This window comes from Octodon degus, unplaced genomic scaffold (assembly GCF_000260255.1).
Source record: "Octodon degus isolate 3935 unplaced genomic scaffold, OctDeg1.0 scaffold00025, whole genome shotgun sequence".
NCBI lineage: Eukaryota > Metazoa > Chordata > Mammalia > Rodentia > Octodontidae > Octodon > Octodon degus.
In genome coordinates, this window is record NW_004524601.1 from 4,841,950 (window position 1) to 4,869,230 (window position 27,281).

At 45.3% G+C, this 27,281-nt stretch overlaps 1 protein-coding gene across 4 annotated transcripts in view; it reads right to left on the reverse strand.

The window, feature by feature from the left end:
* Slc39a10 (solute carrier family 39 member 10) overlaps positions 1–27,281 on the reverse strand; it is a 96,571-nt gene that overhangs the window by 16,330 nt on the left and 52,960 nt on the right. For all 4 annotated transcript variants that reach the window (XM_023712375.1, XM_004628613.2, XM_023712374.1 and 1 more), the window contains exons 2-8: positions 23,027–24,081; positions 20,845–21,052; positions 7,736–7,905; positions 6,428–6,622; positions 5,413–5,533; positions 3,833–4,186; positions 2,880–2,960 (exon numbers count right to left, since the gene is read on the reverse strand). In XM_023712375.1, the coding sequence (XP_023568143.1) occupies positions 2,880–2,960; positions 3,833–4,186; positions 5,413–5,533; positions 6,428–6,622; positions 7,736–7,905; positions 20,845–21,052; positions 23,027–24,070 (2,173 nt within the window). In that variant the 5' untranslated portion in view covers positions 24,071–24,081. The remainder of the gene's footprint in view (positions 1–2,879; positions 2,961–3,832; positions 4,187–5,412; positions 5,534–6,427; positions 6,623–7,735; positions 7,906–20,844; positions 21,053–23,026; positions 24,082–27,281) is intronic.

Below are 27,281 nucleotides of genomic sequence, written 5' to 3' on the forward strand. Positions count from 1 at the left end.
GCTGGGGGATTGAACCGTGGTCCCTGTGCTTCGCTGAACTTGTTCTAAGTAGGTGCTTTAGACCACTGAGCCATCTCTCCAGCCCTCAAAACTATTAAGAAGAAAGAAAAAAATCTCATGTAAAATCCTACCAGAATCACAGCAGGGTTCTCAATACAAACCCTCAAGCCAAGAACAGCTTGGGGTGGAATATTTCAAACCCCAAAAGAAACAACCTCCAGCCCAGAATGATGTACCCTGCAAAACCATGCTACAAAATTGATGGAGAAATAAAACACTTCCATGTTAAAAACACCTAAAGAAATTCACAACCAGCATTCCAAACTGTTCTGAAGGACACTGTAGAGATAATTAGGACTACAAGTCCATGAACCCTAACAGGATGAATCTACTGTCTTAGTTACTCTTCTCTCGTTGCTGGGACAAATACCCGACACTCAAAATGAAGGAAGGAAAGGTTTATTTAGCTCACAGTTACTGGAGGTTTCAGTCCATACTCAGCGGGGTCCAATGCAGAGCAGCACTGAGCAGAAAGCAACCTTTCATGGTGGTGGCAAAGAGCAAGAGCACAGGGAGGGGTAGCAGCAGCTCAGGCAGCTGGCTTCTCTTCCCTCCTTACATTGTAATGCAAATTCCCTGCCCCAGGGCAGGCGCAGCAGCCACACCCACAGTAATCAATCACAAACTCCAGAAGCTCCCCCAAGACTGCATGAGGCTTTGGGGGGACACCTAGACACAAACCATAACATCTACCAAGCAAGGCAAGGAACTAAACAGAGGACAGAAAAAGGGGAAACAACCATATACCTAGGAATAAATCTAACAAAGGAGGTAAAGCATTTATGTTGAAAGCTACAGTATTCTGGAAAAAGAAAGCGAAGAGGAATTCAGAAAAGAGAAAGATATCTCTTATTCTTGGATAAGATCAATATAGTGAAAATGACCACAGTTCCAAAAATGTTATACAGGTTTAATGTAATCACAATCAAAATTCCAAAAGTACATCTCATAGAATTAGGAAAAACAATTCTGAAACTCATTTGGAACCAGAAAAGACTCAGAACAGCAAAAACAATTACGGGCAGCAAAGGCCAGGCAGGGGGCATCACAATCCCTGACTTGAAATTACATGCAAAGCTACTGTAATCAAAGCAGCATGGTACTGGCAAAATAACTGACCTGACCATCAATGGACCAGACTAAGACATGCAGCCACAATTCCAAACACACTCAGCCACCTTATCTAAACATCTTTATCAGAAGGTGAGTGGTGTTGGAAAAACTGGCTTTCCACATGCCAAAGATTAAAACTAGGGGCTGGTGAGATGGCTCAGTGGTCTAAAGCACCTACTTAAAACAAGCTTAGAAAAGCAGAGGGACCGCGGTTCAATCCCCAGCACCACATGCCAGCCGGCCCCGCCCCCTGGTGGGCTGAGCTGGCCACACACACACAAACAAATAAAATTTAAAAAAAAAAAAAGATTAAAATTATATTTGTACTTTCACCATTCACTAAACTAAAATTGGAATGGATCAAGGATATAAATATTAAAACAGAAACACTAAGCCTATTGGAAGAGAAAGTAGGTAGAACTCTTGAAGACACTGGTATAGGCAGACTTCATGAACAAAATCCCAACTGCACAGGAAATATTACAAAGAATTAACTGGAATCTTATCTTATTGAAAAAGCTTTTGCACAACAAAAGAAACCACTAAAGGAGCAAAGAGATAACCCACAATTTGGGAAAAAATATTTGCCAGCTGTTCCTCAAAGGACCAGTATCTAGAACATATAAAGACCCAATCCAAAAATGGACATCTGAAACGAATACTTCTTCTCAGATGAAGCAGAAATAAATAGAAATGCTCAACATCACTGATCATTCGAGAGATGCAAATTAAAACAACTCTTGAGATTCCATTTCACCCCAGAAAGAATGGATATCATCAAGAAAGCAACCAATAACAAATGCTGGTAGGGCTGTAGGGAAAAAAGGACGCTTCTCTCCTACCGATGGGAGCGCAGACTGGTACAACCACTGTGGAAATCAGTGTGGAGATTCCTCAAAAAACTACAGCTAGAGGTTCCATTAGATGACCCAGCTAGCCCCCTTCGTGGTTATCTTCCCAAGAGTTAAAAGCATCATGCCACCACGATACACGCCCACCCACATTATAATGGCAGTTTTTAATAAGTAAATCTTAGGAACAGTTCAAATGCCCATTAACTAAAGAATGCATAAAGAAGATATGGGTTGTTTTGCAATGGAGCACTACTGAGCCATAAAGAATAAACTTGAGACATTTATACAAAACTGGATGCACCTTGGGGCCATACTCTGAAGTGAAATAAATTAGACACACACGTTTAAATAATGCATTGTTTCTCTGGTATAACAAAGTGGAAGTTTGAATAGGACCAAAACATATAAATATTGTGAAATGATGGCGGGGGAGGAAGGGAAAAGAAAACAAACAAGAAGGATAAAATGAAAACAATGCTCTTGTAAATAGGGTGGAGAAGAGGGCTTGGAGGGGGGGATGGGAGAGAAAGGCTCCAGATGTGCACCCCACGTGCAGAGTCCAGCCCTGTTGAGGAATGTGACCGTCCCGGGTGTGCGAAGTGCACCAATAAACAAGGGTGCGTGCTCCTGGCTTCAGCGCATGCTGTCATCTTAACAGCATGACGGTGTGTCTCCAGGAAAAGTGTGGAGCGTTCATGTCCTACAATTTTTAGAAGTGCATGTTTTTCCTTACTTCACACAAGATATAGCTTTTATACTTGCCATCAGTCCTTTCACGTTTCAATAGTCTGGAAATCTGGACATATTCACAAGTGGTAAAGCCTCAGGTGTGATGCAATCTGGTGAAATTACCTAGTTCGTGTGGCAGCTCATGGCAAAAGACAGCTATAGAAGTGCTGATTCCTCCCGTCAGCCCAGCACTGAACGCCGCTCCTGGGGAGAAGTGAAGGGAGAAAGCAAGTGACATTAAGGGAGTTTCTGCTGCCTGTTGTCATTACGCTAACTTCACACTGTGAGACTCCCCTACTCATGCACTAGCTTTGGACAGACAGTAGGGCATGCAGCAGGGCATTCTTATCTGGAATCTTTCCTTCTTCTGTATCATCACCTCCTATGGCCTCAAAACAGGCTCCCTACGCTCGTGACTCGACACAAACCCGGCTGCTGCTGTGGACCCTGGATCTTTTCACGCACTGATCACACGATCCCACACTGGTAGTGGGAGGTAGTTAGTAAGATTCTAATGTATCTGAATCTGTTACAATGAATTTTTAATATTGTAAAATTGGTCTTTCTCTTTTGAAAGATGTGAAAAATTCATTAAACTCAATGGTGAATGCAGCTTTCTTTGAGCTTTCTTTCAGGTGTACTGTGAAAGTGTTTCACAGTAGTGCTCAGGCAGCCTTCTCAGGATGACGGCTGCCTTCCCTGAGAGGCCACACTACGTGAGCAGTACATTCTAAACATGTGTTCAGTGCCCCTCCCAGATACTGCTGGGCACAGTGGTGTGTGCCTGCTGTCCGACACTCACAAGGCCGGGGCAGGGTCACTGCAAGTTTGAGGTCAGCCTGAGACTCCGTCTCAAAAACCAAAGTAAATTCTAAAAAAAAACCCCAAATAGATTTTCACTTCCAATCTACTTATCAAACACAGAACCATACTCCGTGTAAAACCCAAACGAAAGGAGCCAAGCAACAGCGCACGTGCTAAGCTCTACACTGAACCACAGCCCTGCAATCAGCCCCGCGGAGTGGAGGAGAACACTGAACGTGAGGTGCCGACTGCTGGGCCAGCTGGCCACGCACCGATGGCGAGCCCGTCACTGAAGTTGTGGATGCCGTCCCCCATGATGACCATCCAGGCAATGCTGGCGATGCCCGTGTCCTTGAGGTCGGAGCCTGAATGGCAGGGTCCATGTGAGTGGTGCGCATGCTTATGGTGCCACTGGTGGCCATGCTTCCGTGGCGCGGCCTTGCTCCCGCCATGGTGGTTGTGCATGGTGGCGTGGGGGGCATGCAGCCCATCGCTGCGGGCACAGTCAGTGGTCTTCGCCTCCTCCATGCACAGGTAGCTCTTAGGAGGGGACTCCGGCTGGCCCTCTAGGTCTGTCAGTTCAGTCTCATTGAGGCGATCTTCAGAAACAACCGAGTCGTCTGTCCCTGGGTTGGAGACAGGGACAGGCTTTCTCAGCAGGGACTGCATGCATGCTGCCACGGCAACCCTGGATGACACCAGGGCAAGTGATCCCCCCTAGGTGAGTGTCTTACGGAAGTCTCACATACACCTATTTCCCTAAAGTCATTTAGGAGCCATTCCAGTACAAGAAGGTTTTCTGAAATCCATCAGATAAAGAGAAAGGTAAAATATTTTTTTAGAGAAAGGGGACTTTTAAGTGAAAACCTACTCTGTCACTTAGAATTTAAATAACCTGCTCACACCCTGCCAACAGCTGATGGCCAAGTCCTCTGCAGCCTCGGCCTGTGCCTACAGACAACGGTACGCAGGGGTCACTGCCTGATCGACTGGATGAAGCCCACGTCTGGCCTCAGGCTGTGTCCAGTAAGCGCTGTCAAAAACACCAAGGGCAGCCTTTCACCCCAGTTTCCACTTCCTGCTTTATGACCTTCTGATACTTCCTAACTGTGTTCTGGGACGAAGTTCTACAGACAGATCCTAGACTGCCTGTTTGTGCAGGAAACTACTACATTTGAAGAACAAGTTCAAATGGAGAGTGAAACAAATTACATGAAAAATACCTTTGGGCTGGCCAGATAGCTCAGCAGACTAACGCGCCTGCTTAGGCAGAGCACAGCAGCCCTGCCCCCGGGGCAAGCTGTGATGGTAAATGCGCCTGAGCGTGGTGGCACGCACCTGTAATCCCAGCTCTTGGGAGGCTGAACACAGGCAGATCACTACGAGTCTGATGTACGTAGTGTGTCCCTGTACACCCTGTCCTAAATATAAAAAACAAAACAAACAAAACCCCTTTGTTTCCCTGAAAACCGCAAGGGTCCTCATTAGGCCTACCAGGCAGCAGAATGCATGGGCACTTTGCAGGGAGCAGGCTGGGGCATCCCCTCTAGGAAGCCAGTACATGGGGAGCGACCAGGCGCTTGGGCACTTCCCATAAGGGAGACCCCGCCTACTACTCCAGAAGGCCCTGCCTCTTATCCCATGATCTGTGGGGCCCCACACTCCAGCAAAAATGAGGTTGCAAAGAACTCAAATCAGTAAAATCATAATTAAGGCATACATTTAAGGAAAAACATGCTGGAAACTAGTATTAAGGGAGTCACAAAAGCAAACAATCTCGAACAACCCAGGTTAGAAGCAACTTTTCGATTCGACTTAAAAGTTCCTCCCAAGCAGAGCTGCTGCTAAGTACCGGCAAGAGGCTTGAGCTGGAGCCAGTCGGCGTCGGGCGTGTTGTTTAACTTGTGATCCGAAAGCTTCCTTCCAATAGCTGACTCTTCTGTGCTCTGCTTTATGAACCACTTCTGCTTTCCCTGCACAACAAAAAACCAGGTATCAGGAGAAAATGTGCAGCCACAACAAGTGGTACTATCCCCTGTTCACACTTCATAAAATCATCTTACAAAATAGTAAGAGATTATTAGAAATGAACCAAGGGATCTAACTAGGTGAAAATTCTACCTAAATCTGTACAATTTTTAAAATACTGAACTAAGATTCTCTTCATCTACTTCAAAGTTAATACTGTACACAATATTAAACTTTTTTTTAATGTAGCTGGGACAGGGTCTACAGGGTCTCACTACACAGATTGGACTCGTAGTGATCTGCCTGTTTCCAGCCTCCCAAGTGTTGGGATTACAGGTGTGGCTCCCAAGCCCGGTCTCAGTCACCCTCTCAGCGTCCTCTGGAGTAGGGCTGGCACAGCACACTGCGGAGCAAACCCAGGTCCCTGCATCTGCCTAAGCAGGTGCTGTACTAAACTACTAAATGCAACCTAAATGAAATTGTGAGGCAGATATAATTCCACTTTATTTGTGTAAGATAAGGAAGTTTCAAAAATTAAAGTGTACTCCTTTGAATTTTACTCTCTTTTACTATCATCTTAATCTCCATGCACGTGACATAACAGAATCTAAGTGAGTCACAGTCTTAAATGTCTATCTCGCTTTTGAGACTTGGGGAAGTCTGCTAAACTTACGCAGCACGAAACTCAGTTATACGATGAGCTACGACTGCTAGCTGGAATGGCAGTACCAGGGAACACACGAGAACCTACTAACGTGACTGACTCTGGGGAGCCTTGCAAAACACAAACAAGCTCTCGGTCTCACCATTCATAATCAGACACCGATCACAATCTGTCCTCAATTATTTACAAATTCTATTACTGTATCTCAGAAAATTAAATGAGTACAAATGCTTACCCTCTGTTGCTTGTAGTGCTTGAACATCCTAATGCAGTGCTCAATGATGAATAGCACGTAAATACCGCCCAGCGCGACCAGGCCCTTCAGGACGGCATCGTACTCCTCCACAAAGCTCTTGGCCTCGTGCGCGTGAGAGTGGCTGTGCCCGTGGCCGTGTGCGTGGTGATGGCCGTGCCCGTGTCCACCCTGCGACTATTACAACAAAGAATACTTCTGAACATGCAACTGAAATGCCATTTCAAATGTTGAGGTTTTAATCTACTAGAAAAGTAACTTTTAGTTTTTATCTTGTTTTGACACTTTCCTGTTCCTTAAACTGACACATAAATTGTACACACGCATGAGGTACAATCAATATTTCACCCTATGTGCATATTACACAACATTCAAATCTGGGCAAGCATGACCCCTCCCTCCTGCATTTATTATTTCTTTGACACACTTGAAACTCTTTCTTCTAGCTTCCTACAAACTAAACAGTAATTACCCTGCCTATCGCCACCCTGCTGTGCAACAGCCCTGGGAACCTCCCTCTAACTCACCCACACTCCACCCTGGCCTTGCCTCTCCAGCCCCCTCGGCCTCTGGGTAAACCCCGTCCACCCCTCAACTTGGACAAAAGCAGCTGCTTCAGATCCCAAAGGAGTGGGATATGTGAATAATTTTTAACTTTCAAACTGCTCCTCTAGATGCTATGCTATTTAAAGAAAGTAATCTTCCATCTAGTGTGCTCAGTCATCTGCAAAGTGTGCAGCACTTCTTGGTCAAGCAAAGACCACAAGCTCAAATGCCTCTAACAGAGATGCGATAATGAAGACCCAAGTCACAAGGAACAACGGGGAGTGACGGGTCCTTTAAAAGCTGGAGCACACATGAGCACTTAAATGCCAAATTGTAAAGGTAATACAGAGCCCACCAGCTCACCAGCACGTCACCACTGTGCCCTCCTGGCTATCGGCAAAATCACTACAGCAACTTAACACATTTTTCTCAAGGCTTTCTTGATATGTGACGTGGATGAAAAGATCATTCACTGCTGCATTTAAAAACCTACTGCTTCAACTGGCCAAAAACACTGCCAATCACTCTATAAGACGGAAGAGAACCAGCCTTTGTCCTATTTGCAAACAAGAAACACAAGTACAACCCTAGAGCGCTGTAGCTTGCTACTGAAGGAAAGTTCATCTCCACCAGGATAACTTAAAATTTTCACACACAAAAAGCAGATTAGCCAGGAGACAGCGCTGGCTCACCACCAAGTGCTCCCTGGCTCTCAGCCCTTTGAAGAAGGAGAAAATCGCTTACATGGGGCAGCAGGTGAAGGAGGGCGTCTCCACTCATGGTTCCCACGGCCAGAGCAACCAGGAATGTGAGCAGGAATTTGAAGCAGCCTTGCTTGATGATGGGAACCAGAATCACGCCGAGCAAGGACAGGAGGCTGATGGCAGTGATGGAGACGATGCCACAGACCCATGCTGCAGGGAGACACAGTGACAGGGCGTGAGCACGGCGGGGTCAGGGACGCGTTCTGAAGAGGAGTAAACGCAAGGGAGTGAGTCTCAGAATAACCGTCTTACCCAGGCTGAAAAAGGTTTTAAAAATTTAAAAATGAGAACTGTTATGGCATCAGTGTACTTAAAAATAAAAACATGAAATATCCAACTGGAACACTTCAAAAAAGAGTTATAACACTCAGATTAAATTATAAACAGTATCTTCAATGGACCCCATTAGAAAATAATTCAAATGAAAACCAGGGTGTCACTTTTTCTAGGAATTCAACAGCAGTTGTTAAATTGCATATTGTTGTTTTCAATTACCAGATATAAGCATGCAAAACTGGTCAAAAAAGTAAAAAGAAAAGAAAAAGCATTAACTGCTCCTTCCAAGAGGCCAGTAGAATGAGCAGGACAATCATGCAAGCCATTCTGTAGATACATGTATTTTCCCTTCCTTCTTTCTTTTCTCCTTTCCCTCATCCAACTCTTAACATTTAGTGTAATTAAATCTAATAGCTAAATAAAATATCTTGTTGTCTACAGTTAGAGCTATAAGCCACAAAACCATTTGAAGAACACAAAACTGTCCTGTGAGCATTAAATGAAGCCAAATGTCTAACATACCATAATTTTTTTTTTATTATTTAAGACCTTTATTAACAAGTGCTTGCAGTTTGTTGACTTTTTTGAAAAAATCAAGTTGTAAACTTTTATTACAACTTAAAAATGAAGTTCTTAAAAATCTCAACTTGACCACATATGAAACAATTTAAAAACCTTTAAAGGTGTATTGAGAAAAACCAGGCTTTTTTAAAAAACACGTTTGTCATTACCAAAAAGAGACGTCTTTAGGTAAAAATAATAAAAACCGCATGCTGCATAGATAATGCAGATAGTTCTAGTTATCTGGTCAACGGGCAAAAAGCAAGCACTTAAGGGCTTCAGTTCCAATCTTTTGTTCATTTCTTATTGCTGGAATTTCCTATTTGTTTCTTTCTTGCTGGATGACTAAACCGGATGATGCTAGAGATGTTAAGCCAGCGTTTACTCAGGTCTGCCCTGCTCAGCCTCCAGAGCGGACGAATTCTCAGCTGGTGGATCGGCTGCTTTTGTCTCTTTGCCTTCTTGTGGTTTAGGGTTTTCTGGGCGTCTGCGTCAGTAATTGAAGTTGCAACGGTACCACATTGAGGCGGCTGCTGATCTTGGGGCTCATCTCCATTTTCCTTATCTCCTTCATTGCCGTCCTCTCTAGGCTGTCTTTGGAGAGGAGGGTCCCTGCGGAATCGTGGTCTATAGCCTCGATACACATTCTGTCTCCCTTGCCTACCTTGCTCTCCTGCACCCTGCCTGTCAGCACCCTCCATCCCTTCTCCTCGCACAGGAGGGTTGGGGTACTGTGGCCGATGCCCACGGGGTCTCCGCACTAGTGAGGTGGGGACCTTCGCCTGCGGTGGGCCTGGCCCTCGGGAGCGCTCTCCGATCCCTCATTCTTCTCCCCACTCTCGCTATGCTGGTAATTCTGCTGGTAGTTGTGTGGAGGACCCCAGCGACGTGGACAGCGTCTATGATGGTTCTGGTCTGCTGCGCATTTGCTGCCTGGAGCTGGAGCTCCACCGGGGCCTGTGACATTCGCTGCCTCGCACCCTTTTCTCCTTCAACACCATCAAGCTCCGCGGTCTCTCCATCTCCTACACTGCGCAGGTCCTTCCCGGGGTTATTCTTTATGGCGGTCTGGTGTACAAGTACATCTTCCTTGGTGTCATTCCTGTTGATGAAGCCATATCCGTTTCCCACACTGAACCATTTTACTGTTCCCAAAACCTTCCTTGCGATAACCTTCTCGTCCCGGCCAATGTGAGGCCACCCGGCCCGGCCCCCTGTGCTGCTGCCCGCGGTGCGGGGCTCGCTGTCAGCAGCACTGAGGGCAGAGGCGGCGGGGACGATGGGTGGCGGCTGCTGGGTCCCGGCCTGGCTGCTCGTGTAGTGGTGATGGTGACCGGGCCGGCCGCGGCAGCTGCGGCTCCTACCGGCGTGTGACGGTAACTAGGCCGGCGACGGTGGGGCTGCTCAGGGCTCTCTGCGGTCCGCTCTCCGCTCCCGCTACCGATCGAACACTATTATAAATTTTTTAAAAAAACTTTCTAATACAAAGGTTAAGAAACTAAAAAGTAGACTCACACAAGAAAGTCACAAAGCAGTCTTCTGCTGGATGACCTCGTCGTTCCAGGACAATTCAGCCCTCTTCCTTGGCTCCTTTTCTCCACCATACCTATTTCTAAGCTCCCTTTTCTCCAACTGCACTTTGTACAATTCACCACTTTTTAAAACCCCAATACAAATCTCACTGAGAATATAGAGAAAGTGTTCTACAATATGAGCCGAGACAGGCAGGTGTCACAGGGAACGGGAAACCTGCAGATGTCTTTATCCAGGCCATTCTTAAGCACTCGAGACTCCAGAAACAAATGCCAGTATGCTGAAGGCAGAGTATTTTCTCTATAATGTCTTCTAGTAGCCTAAACTGCAATAAAAATATAATTAGCTTTTAAAAAGCTGTTTTATGATCTATATAAATTTCACTGAATATTCTTTTAAAACATCTAAAACACTTTTTCTAATCAAATCTAACAAGACTATAAATCTGCTCAAAGATTTTATATTAAAACTTATGACAAGTGAACAAAAGAAAATTTGTTCCTTCATCAGGATAACTTAAAATGTTTAAAACCAAAGACAAGTAGACTAGGAAGGAGATGATGCCGGCTCACCCACCAAACGCTGAGCATTATCGGTTTGGAAAACCATGTTTATCCATCAGGCATTGTACATCCAACAACAATAATACACAGTGGTCAGCACTCAGAAGCTACATCAGCTACACAACTGACACACAGGTGGTTATTTACCACTAGAGCTTCTGCAGTTTAGCCTACCTCTGAACAAATAACGCTTGTCAGAGAAACACAGGAGTCTAAGGAGACAAAACAAGACGTGAACACACAACTGAAGCGAAAAGATGAAGACCAGCCACTCCATAGCAGACCTGCACTCTGGGACTTCAACAGCTGCAAAAGCACTTGCGGCAAGGAAGGGCAGGAGCTCAATTCCCCATCAGAGAAATACCTTACAAAGGTGATGCCAGTTTGTGCAGCAAATGATAGCAGGGACATTCTCTCTACTAATGTGGACACTCTTATGTGTAAAAAAAAAAAAAAAATCCAGGAAAACAATACAGAATAAATCACAATCAAGTAAGTGGCCACATTTTAGACCCGAGGCCCAGGAATTTACTGTTCAACTAACCAGCCATGGCAGGTGGAAACTACCACAGCTTTCTGGCTCTGATGACATCAGTGGGCAGGGGTACAAAGGGTCCCTAATAGGAACACGCTGAGGTCCCAATATGCTCACAGTGGTATGCGACTGTCCCTTTCTAATTAAGTGTTTTGCTTAGTTTAGCAATAGCCTGATCTAAAAGCAATTTATCTCAAAGCAACAATCTAAAACCAACTTCAATAAGAAATTTAAAGAAAATGTACTAAATTACTTGGGAAAGCCAATAACCCATACTCCAAGATACTGAGAGAAAAAATAGCTACACTCACAATGCAAACATAAGTGGATGGACAATGCCAAACTACAGACAAAACCCTAATATACCATATATGTAAACAAGTTTGATAACTCTACTATAAATATTTATTCATCAGAATTATCTTAACCTGGGGCCAGAGAGATGGCTCAGTGGAATAAGCGCTTCCCTGGCAAGTGCAAGGGCCTGAGTTCAATCCCCGGTTCCGCAAAAAAAAAAAAAATAAAGAATTATCTTAACCAAATATACACTTGAACTACTCACCAAAATTATACAATAAAATTACTGATTTTATTCCTATAAATCAATGTTCCAGAAAACTGAAAAAACTAGCTTAATATACCAGTTAAAATTGTTAAAAATTGTTAAAAATTGTTAAAAGTTAAAAATTGTATCTGAGGGGCCGGGGAAATGGCTCAGTAGAGTAAGTGCTTCCCTGGCAAGCTCAAGGGCCTGAGTTCAATCCCCGGTTCCACCAAAATATAATAATAATAATAATAATAATTGTATCTGAAAAAAATATAGTTGAATAAAATCTTGTCATTCTGCTTGTTTTATTAGGATCACATTACATACTGCCCTGGTAAATATATTCTCATTTATTTCTGGACTTTCCTATTAAGGCATCTGCAACAGAAATTAAATTTCTAAATCTTAATATACTTTATGGTAGATTCCATTAATTCGATGTGCTTCACACTTGAGAGGATTAACAACATACACAACGTAATTTAATAAGCTAATCAAATATTGATATAGAAGCATATTTAAGATTTCGAGCTCATTACATTTTAAACTCTAAGACCATGCTGGAACAACATACCGTGCCGCTCCTGCGGCTGCTCACAGAGCGCCTGCTTAGTCAGCACACGCAAGGCACTGGGTTTAATATCTACAACGCAGAGACACACAATTACACTGTAATGCTTTATATGCATTTAGGTTTATACAGTATGTATATATTTGCATATTCATAAAACTCTTCATTAAAGAGCTGAAGGAAAACGCATTGCCTAGCTATCAAAGAGACCAACATATACACTTTCCAAGTCCCATAAGAAGAGACGGTGAAAGGGACAAGAAATAATGGATCAAGAGCTGCCACACTTAATGAATGATAAAAATATAAACATCACCCAAGCTAAATGGACCTTAGGTAAGATGAATGCAGAGATCTCTACCTAAACAGAACATAAACAAACTCTTGAAAGCCAAAGAGGGTCTCTTACAACAAAGTTACAACAAACAATTCATCACATATTAGGGATCTTCAATAAATGATCAGAAAGTTCCTTGCAAAAAAACTCGCTGTCAGAAGGCAGTGGGCTGATATAATCAAAATCCTGTTAGGATCGTCCCTCATCCCCCCAAAAACCCAACCCTGCCTAACAAAGATTCTATATATGGCAAAGCTGTCCTTCCCAAGTGCTGGGGAAATTAAGGCATTCCCAGGTGCCCAGACGCAGGGGCCACCTGCTCCCGCTGGATGCCATGGGACGAGTGCCCAGGAGTCCCTCAGACACAGGGCTCAAGACCGCACAGAGCAGGGTCGAGTGAGGTACAGGCAGGGGCAACTGTGCACGCCAATACTAGTGTAATGATTTGTAGCTATTCTTACTTCCGTATGATTTAAAAGACTTACATATTAAAATACCAATGCATCTTGGCCGGCACGGTGGTGAGCAACTATTGCCCACCACTCAGCAGGCTGGCTGAGTCCGGAGTCCAAAGTGAGCGGGGCCAGCTCAGCACGATGCCATCATATACAAGTACACCTATGTACATACATGTGCATAAAACGAGACAACAAACTAACCTGAAAGCTACCCCTACTTTAGGTTTGCTTTGTTGCACCACTTAGCTTGCTTTCTGCATCATTTAAGAGACTAATGCAATTTCAAAAATTACTAGCTTTTGTTTAAGGTACCAAATATATAAGCATACAACTTTCTGACATCAACATTTTTTAATTTTATTTATTTTATTAATTTTATTGAGAAACAAATAGCAATGAGACAGTTTCAAAACGGATTAGTAGGACAGTTTCAAGAATATATCACATATTGTTGTCTTCATAGTAGATATTCATAGTACAAGATGCAGACATGATATCCTGTCCAAACAATATTAGTACAAATCTTTCTTCTCACTAAATTAAGACAAACTAGCTGTATATCTATCCTATTCTGTATGTACAGATATAAAATGGTCCTTCATTTGTATCCCCTTTTTTTGTTTAGTTTTGTCAGAGATGGGTGTTGCATTGCCATTTAAATATTGTAGGTGTGTGAATTCAGCAAAATAATCTACTATAGTCCAGTAGTCCATAATAGCAGTGGGCTATGCATAGGACTGGCAATGTCAGTTGTTGACTTGAGCCCTTTACAGCTCAGCATACTAATATGCCTTTACTTTTCATACCTCATTATTATACTTTCTGCTGGATGGTTAAGACCAAGATAAAGCAAGACCTATATAACAAGAAATGTAACTTTCATATCTGACAAGGTCAGTCAAATCCCCTCAGGATTTATCCTGAAACCCTGTACCACAATTTGTAGATCTTTTGTCAGTGTCAGCCATGTGGATGAGTCACGGCCTTTGCTTGACCAATTTGCTCCCTGTGAAACCCTGAGAGAATGTTTTCTCTCCATGTGACTCTCCTTAGGCACACTTTACACTGTTGATCACTCTCCTCTGTGGCCCCATAATCTCCTTGATCAAAAAATTTGGGACATCACTGAGTCACAGAATGCTACAGTACAGGCTCTCTTATGTCCTGAGTCTTCACTGACCTTGAAAGGCTAGGGCCAAAATGTTGGCTGTCCTTGTAGTCCTTCTTTTTCTCTAATTTTTGGTCTGTAAATTTAGGTTGTTAACCCTCCAGAAGAGAAGCTTAATGACATTATTACCCTTTAACATAGGCAGTTGAGCTTATCCTCACTATCTGTCTGAATATCAAACATCTTAGACATAGCATGGAACAGGTATTTTCCATCAAGTATTGATATGTTAAACTTCAAATCCCTACAGAATGTGAAGAAAAAAAATAAAAACTATTTTTAAAACATAGGAATAAAAGGGCTTCAGCCCTTTGAAAGGGCTGAAGATGGAGCTATGAATGAAAGAGAACACTTGTGTTAGTGGAGTCAGACTGAGGTAAGTAAAAATCTGCTACATCTGTAGGTTAAAATGATCACAATAACCCAGAGAAAAGCACAGAAGATACACAAAAGGAAAAAAAGAATTTATAAACATTTCTCTACAAGAAAGATCAACTAAACACAGTAAAAGATAGTAATGCAAAAAATGAAGAGATAAGGGCTGGTGAAATAGCTCAGCGGACTAAGCACCTGCGTAGGCAAGCGCAGGGACCAGGGCTTGATCCCGCATGCTGCACCGGCCCCACCACCGGACGCACTCAGCTGGCCACCGAGTCCAGGCCTGGTGACGCGTGCCCGCAATCCCAGCACTGGGGAGGGTGAAAACAGGGAGATCACTATGAGTCTGAGCTGCATAGTGAGACCCTGTACAAACACATAAAAAAGGCTAAGAAAGCTCTCAGGTATGCTGAAAACAACAAAGTGACAGAAGCCTTTCCTCGATTTCTTTAAATGTAAATGAATTAAATTCTCCAATCAAATGACAGAGACTGGCAGAACGAACTGAAAAACAAATGACAGTATGTCTCAGCCAAGTGCTTCACGCATGAGACTGACTGTTCAGGCAAGACACAAACTGAAAGACAGAAAGGACAGGAAAGAGGTTTCTGACAAAGGAAAAACGGAAGCCAGTGTGCATACCTAGTTGTGTGATACATGTATTCTACCACGATACTAAAAGCATGAACAGCAAAGTAAGCCAGCCCAGGGACGGGGAAAGAGCTCAGCAGCGCAGCCCTCACCCAGCAGGCCTCGTGAGGCCTGCGCTGCATCCCTAGTGCCGAAGAAAAGAACTCAGAACAAAACGCAAAACCTAACCCAAAGTCCTCTGCACTTTAAACCACTGTTTTCTCCGTGAAATCACACATTTTCAGAGAACTCTTGGCCACACCTTTTATTTAATCACTCATATTTACCTCATTAAGGTAGTTTCACAGAAAGGAAGATCTATAAGAAAGACTAAATGAAATTATACATGAAAGTTAAGAAGACTAAATTAATCTAAGTAATAAGCTTTCAAAACCAGACCTGCTTAGGACAAGAGTACAACAAAACAAACTGTTACTACATAAAATGATAAAAAAAAAAAAAAAAGATCAAAATACACTTCTTTCCATTTAACATGAATCATCATTTACTCCCGCCCGCCCTAAGCCGTAAGAAAATACAGCAGAAAAGTCACGTGACTCTCCAGAGCACAATGACTCGGTGACAGCTGTCTCTTTAGCAGCGCAGCTCCACGGCCCCTCTGCACACGGATCATGAACATGTTTTCTTATTCTTAATTATTCACTTTCAAAGTTTTAAAAAATACCAACTCTCTAGCACTACAAACGTAATGGCCAATTCTTCTAACAATTTGTCATCTTCATAAAGGAAAACAACCCTTTTAAATACAAGTGTGAAGCCATTTTGAATTTATTATGCTTAAAATTACTTATGCTGTTGTTTACCCTAGAACATAAGACATGTAAATTTAAACTCACAGAAATTCTATCTGAGTTTCCTAGTTTCCAAGGCACAGAAAAAGAAAGCACTGCAGGGAATAAAAAACCTGATTTCTAACCAAATTATGGTTTTAAATATCACAATTGATGTAAAATCATTATTTATTTACAACCACAAGGCTGCAACAAAACAAAAACAATTAAGGTGTTCTTAAATGTGTGTGAATACACCACACCAACAACGGGCAGACTGATGACGTGCAGCCAGCCAACGTTTCCGGTACTTGCACCCAAGACACCGTCTGCAATGAAGAGCACTACACGCCTGACAAGCTTCACTTACTCTGCAAATCAGGTCGCTCAACACGTGCAAGGCCTTAAAGTTCAGCTACCCCTCAACTCCCTTTCTCATCAAGAGAAAAAATGCATTCTTTTAAGAAGCAGCATTCATCTGTGGAAACTTCCTAATTAACTCCGTGTAAACCATGCGCAAGACAGCACTGTTCCACATGGCTTCAGCATTTTAATTGACAGAAACTGCTTAGCGGCCTAGTCACAGACCCCGGTAATGAAGCAAGGGTCAGCCCTGTGACTGCACGAGCCAATCCCAGGAAGACAATCGGTTTCCATCAAGCACCGTACACAGCATATTTGGTTTACAGCAGTCTTTGAGCGAAGTTAATGAGGTAGCGGCTGCAGCACTATGGGAGATTTATACAGAACAAGTTAACCTTTCTTAATGGTGCAGCAGTCATTAAAAATAATTACTAGCAGGGCATTTTTGCCAACAATTATTAGCATCCATCAGGACATAATTAATTCAAGCTGCATTTCTGACAATGCTAATCACCACCTGCAAACCACTAATCAATATTCACTATTAGTAATGCACTTGTTTCCAAATCAAGCACACTTTCCTCTAAGGCTTTTCTGTGCAAATAAGCTGGACCGTTCAATGTCACTACGTTACACGTCCATCAGCAGCGCTGTTGCACTATGCGAGTTATGGTGACACTACAACAGAAGCAGTCTAATGAAGAGGTGGGATCCACAGCTGAGATAAAAATAAACTACAAGTTATTAGGAACTTTGCGAATAAAGAGTTGTTCATCTTAATTCAAAATGAGACAATCTCGTCCCCACTTTGCCCTGCACAGAAATGTGTTGACTTTCATGAAATTTCCTCCTGCCCTCCCGCCTCCAGTCACAGTGAGGTGTCCAGGAGCTGGGACGGCCACACCTCACAGTCCCTCATCTTCAACAAGAAGCACAAGGCAGAAGCAGGCGCCCCGTCCTGCATCAGGAGCTTCCTGTTCTTGTCCCCTAGGACTCCCTTTCCTCACTCACCTAGAATGGAAACAGAAGCACCCATTCCAGGGGTGGGCTTAATAAATCAAGTGAGCTGCGTGCCACGGTGCACACATGGAATCCCAGCTCTTGGGAGGCCAAGGCAGGAGAAGGACCTGAGCCCAGGAGCTTGACACTAGCCTGGACAGCACAGCAGGACCCCTTCTCAGGCATGAATGAAAGAATGAAAGAACAAACGAACGAACGAACACAGGAAATATCTTGTAGCAGTGTTTAGTTCAGCATGTGGTAAGGTTCCAGTAAGTATAGCCTATTATAATTAATGTATTCTAAGGTTGTTTTCCTATTTAAAAATTAACCTAAATGTAAAATGTAGGTGCCTAGGGAACTTAACCTTGAACACACATTGTATTCTTTCAATCCTTAAGAATGATCTATCCTGATAAAATTCTGACACTCTGGAATCCAGTGTTCCTAAACATTTACTCCTATGGCATGAAATTTTTTAACCTTCTGTGTCCCTAGGGCCACTACCTCTTAGCAATACAAGCAGAACTTGTTTGTTGTTGTAAGTGCACAGTGTCACACCTGGTGAAGCAGTTGGCGAGAGCTCCAATTGCCTAGAAGGCGCTTTACTCCCAGGGTCAGCAGCAGCAGTGAGGGGAGCCCACTGGCTGCCCTCAGCAGGCCCCGCCCCTGGACTGCAGCTGAAGAGTGGAGGAGCTGCCACTCGGCGCTGTACTCCCTCGATCAGGCCTGAGTGCCTGCTTTCTATCCAAGCCGTCCTCACGATGGCGCTGGGGTGCAAGAGATGGAAGCTCCAGGCCCTGCCTCAAGGCAACCCCAGTGCACCCTAAACACAGCGGGCCCATTCCTAAGACTCCCTGAGATCTGCCCCAGCACGAAGAAAGCGAAGGCGCAGGACAGCAGCAGAGGACCAGCACAGGACAAGCTTCAGGCCACAGGGGCTGACGCCTGCGCTGCATCCTGAGGAAGTGACACAAAACAGCTTCGTTTTCTGTCAGGGATGGCTCAGGGCATGGCTGAGGACAGAAAACAGGATGCAGGGAGGACAGCAGTCAGAAGCAGGTCTCCCACACAGGCCTGTATTGTCACCTTGTGACAGTACAGCACCACGCAGTGAGGCAGTCGAGGAAGCTGTCATGACAGCCAGCAAGCTCTCAGAACGGCAAGGAATGTGCAGGTACCACCGCGGGAGGCATTAATAATCTAGATGCTAGCAAAGCTCACAAAACCATGCTAGGTTGAACCACACTGAGAAAACGCTGGCTTACAGCTTGCAGGCCGCAAGCCTCAGGGTCACACGGCCTGGGAACTGCGCGAGAGTTACCTGACTTCTCCGTGCCTCAGTTTCCTTATCTATTAAAAAATAAAGACGACCAGGGACATAGCTTGGCAGTCTAAGTGTCTGCCTAGCAAGCAAAAGGACCTGGGTTCAGTCCCTAGTACTGCATGCCATGCCAGCCCCACACTGAGCTGGCTGCTGTGGTGACACACACCTATAATCCCAGTGCTAGGGAGGCTGAGACAGGAGGATCACTACAAGTCCAAGCTGCATAGCGAGACCCTGTACCAAAATAAATAAATAAATAAGTCACAAAACATTAGGGTTATCCCTCAACTTTAGTGGAAAAAACACACATATGGCGTTTGTGATAGGATATCAAGTCCGCATCTTGTACAGCAATTAACCACTAGGAAGAATGTATACAATGTGTTAATTATTGAAACTGTCCTAACAATTTGGTTTGAAACTGTCGCATTGCTATTTGTTTCTCAATAAAATTATGGAAAAAAGAAAAAACACACATAAAACACTCAGCACACAGAGATGAAATGGTGAACTCCACAGGCTGGAAGCCTGGCACTGCCAACTCATGGGAAAGGGCACCACCACCCACTGCAGGAGACTGGTGTGAGAGAGTGTGGCTAACACAGCACCCATGACGTGTACTGTGGAGCGAATTAGAAATAGCGGATTACTGACCATTAGCTGTTACAAGTCTGTACTGGAGAACTGCACGCACGTTCTCGAGTCCTGTTCGGTGCCAGGCTGTCTTACAAGGGCAAGGGCAACACAAGCAGGAAGGGCACTGACGTTGTCTGAAAATCCAAAACTAAGTGCGTGAAGTTATGAAGGAGCGAAGGGAGTTAAAGGAGTTTTCACAGACAGCCTCCCCTGGACTTCAGAACTGATTATATGAGGAATTAAGAGAAAAATAAGAAAATAGCCAAGATTTCAGATTCTAGTTGGGCCTGGTGGGACAACCCTGTAACCCCAGCAGTTGGAAGGCCAAGGCAGGAGGATTGTTGCAAGTTTGAGACCAGCACGGGCTACAAAGTACGTCCAAGGCCAGCCTGAGCTGCACAGCGAGATCTCAAAAAAGACAGACAACAACAAAAAAAGGACTTCAGAGTTTATCAAAGTGACCTGGAATGGCGCCTGAGACTTGGTAAGAGGCACATAACTTTATGCAGAGGAAATTGTGAAACATTTTAAGAAACCCATGTGCAGCACTACAGAGCCCCTGAGCAGCCTGGCCGGGGGTGGGAAAAGCCGAGAGAAGTTGACAACCAGATGGGTCTCTCGTTGGCGCTCTCCAGGGGGAATGGGGACAAAGCGCAACACCAGCCAACTCACATTTTGGAGACACTCCTGGAGTTCAGCCACATGGATTTCCCCTTTCATTTCAGTAAACATTTAAACATCTTTGCTTTTCTACAGAGGCCCCTAAACTGATAAAGATGAAATCGCCATCATATCAAATAACTTGGATTAGGGGCCCTATTCCTTCCATCTGCCCATCAGGACAGCTCCCTTTCTGAAAGCTCTCTCACTCTTCACCTAGCCATCTATCCATCCATCCATGCATCCATCCATCCATGCATCCATCCATCCATGCATGCATCCATCCATGCATGCATCCATCCATCCATGCATGCATCCATCCATCCATGCATCCATCCATGCATCCATCCATCCATGCATCCATCCATCCATGCATCCATCCATCCATGCATGCATCCATCCATGCATCCATCCATGCATCCATCCATTCATCCATGCATCCATCCATCCATGCATCCATCCATGCATCCATCCATCCATCCATGCATGCATCCATCCATCCATCCATGCATCCATCCATCCATGCATCCATGCATCCATCCATCCATCCAGGGCAAAGCAGCCCTCCATGCTGCCACAGGAGACAAACGCAGTGCGCTCTTCCTGTCTTCCCCAGTGTTCGCTAAGTGGATACCTAAACCACTTTAAGACATGTTAACGTCTTAACCAAACTACACTCTAACTGAACTACAGTTTAAAAGATAAGTGCAGGTACTACATGCTTTAAGAACAACAAAACTTCGCTTGTTTCCTTACCTGACGCCCCTATGTTCGCCTTGTCTTCAGGAATGAGATGCTTCTCCTTACTCAAATCTTCCACTAGAAGCCTGTCGAAATGCTCGATGCAGAGTCTGCTGTCAATCTGGTATAGCAGCGCAGGGCACAGGTAAGTGAACAGCGCGGGCGAGATGGGGGTGTTGGCTCCATGACCAAAGTGCTTCAGCAGCTGAGTGCCGTTCAGACACTGCAAGGAAACCCACCACGAGTGGTGGAAAGAGGTCTTTAGGGTTACGCAAGCAATATATGTGAAACGTGGTAAATGTAAAATATAGTAACACGATTCCAAATGTTGCTGGAAAAGTGCTCACATGCAGGTACTGACCCCCAAAAGGCCTTTACAGGCAATTCTGGTATGGATACATTCAGCTACTTTGGTCTAAATTCTTAGACGTGTTCTGGATTGGAGTCATTGTTCCACAAAGATCATGACTCGCACCTGTAGCCCCAAGATGCTATGAGGAGAAAAATAATTTCCCAGCCAAGCTGTAACCCTCAGTGACTCCAAACCAGGGACAGACACAGACAAGGCGCTCGCAGCCGGAGCACCCACCGAGCATGCGTAAGACCCTGGCCTCAGCACCCAGCGCAGCAGCAACCACAAAATCCATTGAGAAGAAAGATGAACACAGCCCAAGTGACTGAGGGAGGCCAGACTAGAAGATGAAAAAAGGCAGCTTCATCCCAGTACTTTAAAAACCAGGAGCAAATATGGAGCTGCCTGCCGGGAGCAGGGCTTCCTCCCTGCCTGCGCACGCCTTCACCCACCTGGGTCCTTGCTGCCAACTTTGTCCGTGGCCCAAACTAAGGCAAAGCAATATCACACACTAAGTAGCTGCGAGCAACGTCACAGCCTACAAAGACACACAACGATCCTCCTCAGGCCCCACTCGAGGCACAGAAGCCAAGAGCGGCTCCTGAGGGCGCTGTGGACGCTGTCAGCGAGGGCCGCACTGAGGAAGTGGCCAGCCGGGACCCCACAGGTGGAGAGCAGAAGCCGGCCTCACCACAGAGCACTCCGGGACAGCACCACGGCCCAGTCGCACACCTAAAAGTCACACTACACTCTCTGTGGTATTTTAAAATCAGTGATCGTAAAAGATAGCACTTGATTACTTACCACAGAAGAAATGCAAAGTTGCTTACTTGGATGGTGACAGTGATAGAAAGCAAAAGCTAAGGCCACTTTCCATGCCTGATGTTGCTGTCCTTTAGGTGTGCAAACCAGATATACACTCAACACACTTTCTTGAGCTTTCACAACAATGCTAAAAATCAGAGTAAGCCAGTGTTTCGGCACACCTCAAATGAAGCAAAGCTCCACGTGCGTGAGGTAGTCACTAAAACCTGAGCGGGAGCAGCCAGTGTGAAGTGCCAGGAGCTGGAGGGGGCACCAGGACCTTCTGATCCCAGTGGGCGGCTCTCGTGGCATGCACGCACTCCATGCGCACTCCAGGCTGGCACCGGTCCGAGCGAAGGCCAGGCCTCTCACACTGCAGGCCTACCCACAGTCTCCAGGAAAGCAGGCCGGATTCAGGCACAAACCCACGATGAAACCATGCAACAGCTGATTCCACACTTAGTGATAATGAAAGAAAAACTCTCCCAGCTCGTCCTCGAGAGGCACGACCAAATACCAAAAAGTGCTCATTTGTAAGTACAGAGAAACCCAGTGACGGTAACAGTGAAAAGTACACTGGAGAGTCGGAACAATTCATATCAAAGTAGTAAAATGAAGAGGTAAATAAGGAATGTCTGGGGTATTTTTATTTTTGTCTTTTTAAGACAGGGTCTTGCTGCATAATTCAGTTCAGGCTGACCTTGAACTCACTATGTAGCACAGGCAGGCCTCAAAGTCAGGGATCTTCCTGCCTCAGCCTCCAGAGTGCAGGGGTCACAGACATGTGCCACCCACACGCAGGACTGGATTTTCTAACTATGTATAAACACATCGTTTTTGGGAACCCAGACTTGAGAATAAAAGGAATAGCACTGCTTTGGGTCCCTTAATACTTCTGCCAGGAGGGTTACCTGGTGGCCCCTATGTAAGCGCTGGAGCAAGGTGAAACGTGACTATCCCGTGGGGAACCTTTGTCTTCCTCCAAAGCACTACAGGACGACACAGCGCAGAGTGGCTGCGAGGGGTCTGTAGCACACTCACCTCGTGGTGATGGTCAGCCTCACCATGGTCCTTGTGACTGGAAGCCGAATACACCGCACTCTTTTTAACATGCGGTGCCTCCCGCTTCCGGGCGTGCCGAAACTCGCCTTCATCGTCGGGCACATAGTCCTGGTGGCCATGCCCGGGGTCGTGCCCGCTGTGCTCTGGGTGGGTGTGGCTGTGGCTGGGGTTATGCCCACGCTCTGGCTTATGCACCCGATTATGTTCATAGGGCTCGCCCTGGGCGTGGGCAGGGGGAAGGCCTGGCGTGATGACTTCCGAGTTCTCGCTACTCTTCCTCCCTTTGTCCTTCCGTCCTTTCCGGGGCTTCAGTTCTGCCTGCTCCTGCGTCTTGTTGGCCTCTGTGGATGGCGCGCGGCTTGGCTCCCCCCGCTGCCCACGGGTGGCAGAGTCATTCCGAGCGTGGCGTGTGCTGTTGTGGTCCACGTGGTGGTGGGAGCGATGGTGGTGGCGGGGGCGGTGGCTGTGGTCGTGGGCATGTTTGTCATCAGACTTGGCAGATGCTTCCCGGGTCTCCTTCTCAGGGTCACATTTGTGGTTTCTGCGTGCTGTCACAGTGGTCACAGTTTGGTTGTCTGGGTTTACAGCACCACGAGTGTGCTGGTGGCTGCGGGAGTGGGAGTGCCGGCCCTCCTGGACGGCCAGCATGTCCAGGTGAGACACATGATCGTGGCCCAGGTCCTCATGACTGAGCTCCACCACTCTGATCTCTCCCAGGCCCAAGTTCGTTAAAAGTTTCTCCAGACCAAGAAAGGATAACCTTCCGTTTTCACCGTAGCGGTCGAAGAGTCTTTCGATGTAGTATCTCTGCTCGTTCTCGGCATCCTGCAGGGAGAACCTGCTAGGCTCCAGCTCCGTCACCCCGCGATGGTGTCTGTGCAGCTCCTCGGGGAGCTCTCCGTGGCCGTGCTCTCCGTGGCCGTGCTCTCCGTGGCCATGCTCTTCGTGGCAGTGGCTGCAGTGATGGGAAATGAACGTCAGCAGGCAGATAAGGCAGAACTTCGTGTGCACGTGCACCTTCATTTCTGCTTCTCCTGCAGAGATTGAGAAACAAGCTTTAGTCCACACCGGGGCAGCACTAAGTACTCAGACCCTCCAGAGGTCACCAGTCCACTGGGGCAAGGCCTGACCCTGTTTCTTCCATAGTTATAAGTCATTCTTTCCCTCTCTAATTTCCTATAAAAATGGTTCTTTTTAGCTGGGTGGTGGGGCACACCTGCAATCCCAGCCACTGAAAAGGCTAGGCAGAAAGCCTGAGTGTAGAGCCAGGGGTATCTTAGTAAAACCCTGTCTCAAAAACCGGAATGGGGGGCTGGTGAGATGGCTCAGTGGTCTAAAGCACCTACTTAGAACAAGCTTAGCAAAGCACAGGGACTGCGGTTCAATCCCCCAGCACCACATGCCAGCCAGCCCCGCCCCCTGGTGGGCTGAGCTGGCCAGACACACACACACACACACACACACACACACACACATAAATAAATAATTAAAAAAAAAAAAAAAAAAACCAGAATGGGATGAGATGGGCTTTTCACTAATCATCCCAGGTACAGCCTTTCAAACCTAATAGTGCAGATGCTCAGCACTCACAGTCCATTCTGACTCGAAGTAAAACACCACGGAGCCTCCCTCCATCCATCCATCCTTCCATGGGATTACTGGCTGCATTCCTATCGGGTTCACTATAAAAAAGTTTGCTGATCTCTGGAGGAACTGATTAGTAAAATAAGCCAGAAAGATGTCAAAATGATAAAATCAGAAAAAAATCAAACTATCATTATTTACAAGTGGCAGAAATTGATATGCACAAAATCCAACAGAATCCCTAAGTTTAATTTTGTACTATCACTAGATATGAGAACAACAGCCTAAATCAGTTCTATTTTTACATATCAGAAAAACGAGAAGATGAAAATGACAAACAGCACCACTTATAACAGCAAGCAGAAAGGAATGAGCCTCATGACAGACACACCAGGCCCTCCTCATACAGAAGAGGGGCACAAGGCGGGCTGAGTCATTCTCCCGGCTGGATGATGCACAGGTCCACTTCGACCCAGATCAGAGGCCTGCACAAGGAGCAAGAATGGCGGGAGGCTCCAGAGAAAGAGGAAGCCCTTGTCCTACTCCTTGTGAAAGCAGAGTGGGACTTGGCACATGAACGAAATAGACCGGAGGAGCCAGATCAGAGGCTAGGAGCAGGAGAGGGTATTCTTTTCCTTGCTGCTCAGTCAATGTATTTCCATATGGGAGAAAAATAAACTTGACTCCTATAAAAATCAATTACAGTATGACTGTGAACCTAAATATGAGACTATAAATAGCAAAACAATAAAGAATTGTGTGGTCTAGTATAGCAGCCACCAGCAACATATGGAGATTTATCTCTGAATCAACCAAAATTAAATTAAAAAGTCAGCTTTTCAGTTACCACAGCCATACTTTAGTTTTCAACATCCACACATACATAGCTAATGGTTACCAGCTCAGATTACAGATGATAGAGGGTATCTTTCATTACAGAAAGTTCTGAAGACAGCATACTTCTAGAATCCAAAAATATATAGTCAGCCTATTATATAATTCGTAAGCATTCTAGAAAGAGAAATTTAACATTATATCACAGTCTAATTAAGTCTTCACATCTGAAACTTATTAGCAAGATTATTTTGCATCATAAGGGCCAGTCTGATAGCTCAATGGACTAAAGTGCCTCCTTAGGCAGAGCGCAGTGGCCAGGGTTCGATCCCTGGCGTGCCGTGCTGGTCCCACCTGCGGGGTGCACTGAGATGGCGATTTGAAACTGGGCATGGTGGCACGCGCCTGTAATCCTGGCATTTGGGAGGCTGAAAACAGGAGAATCATTATGAATCCAACCTACATCATGACGCCCTGTAGACCTTGTCCTAAATACAGGAGATTATTTTACACCATTTTAATGCTATGATTTTTCAATACGCATGTACCTTAAAGTTACAGGTCAGACTCACTGCATTCCAAGGCCCAGGTGCTGCATGTGCTCACTGACTACTGTTAAGAGACAATACAGATTCTACTTACTTGGGAAAACTAATTTTAAGACATTCAAAACAGGACACAGCTGATGTAGTTCCACATACTGTAATCGCAGCTACTTTGGAGGTTGGGGCAGGGGATTCACAAGTACAAATACAGTTTGGGCAACTTAGCGAGCCCTTGTGTCAAAATACAATTTTCAAGCTAGGCTGGAAATGTGGATCAGTGCTAGTGCCTGGAGTACACAAAGCCATCGGTTCAATCCCCAGCACTGCATAGCTAATGAACTAACCAAAAGGCAAGCCACAGGGTGGAAAAGACTATCACCGCGTACATTCAAGAATTTTTAAGAAACTCCTACAAATTAGTATAAAACTTATGGAACAACCCACTAACACATCATGAAGCACCCCAGCAGAGTAGCCCTTCATTGAGAACACATGAGAAGATGTTCAATCTCAATTAGGGAAATGTAGATACTCCTTTTTTTTTTTTTTTTAAATTAAACCCCCAATTAGATACTTCAACAAACACCAAAAGACTAGAAGAGAAAGACCGCCACTGACAAGCTCAGGCCAGGATGTGGAGTTGTGTGGAACTTGCGCACACTGAGAGTGGCAGTGGAGCGTGGACCCTTTCAGGTGAACTCTTTCTCTTGATAGGACAAAAGCTGAACAGAAGTACATCTGCTCAGTCACTCCCTTCCTGAGCATGGGTATGTTCAAAGAAACGCACCTCTGTGGACCCCAGAAGACACCAACAGGAATGTGCCCAAGGTTGTCATTTTTTTTTCCCCAAGGTCGTCATTTATCATGCCCCAAACCAGAAAGAAAACCTAACCGTTCTCCAAGAAGAGACGGGGCACGACACCGAGAAGGGGACACCACACGGGACGGAAATGCAAGTGCAGCCTCACACATCTACAAAGATGAGTTTCAAGGTTACTGGATGGAGGTGACAGACAGCAAAGCAAGCAAGTCTGCAGTAACATTTAAAGTTAAAAATGAGCAAAGCTAGACTGTGATGAGTACTTTTTTGAAATTAAGCCAGGAGATGGTAACTGGGACTAAGGGGTCAAAGTATGAAAGCGCTCAATGTCTCACCGTGCTCTGTGAACATCCTGAACACATCAGGTTGTAATAAAGAGATCTTTTCTATCAAGTTCTGGAGATTGACTCCAGGGCCACAAGCATGTCAAGTTCCGGAGATTGACTCCAGG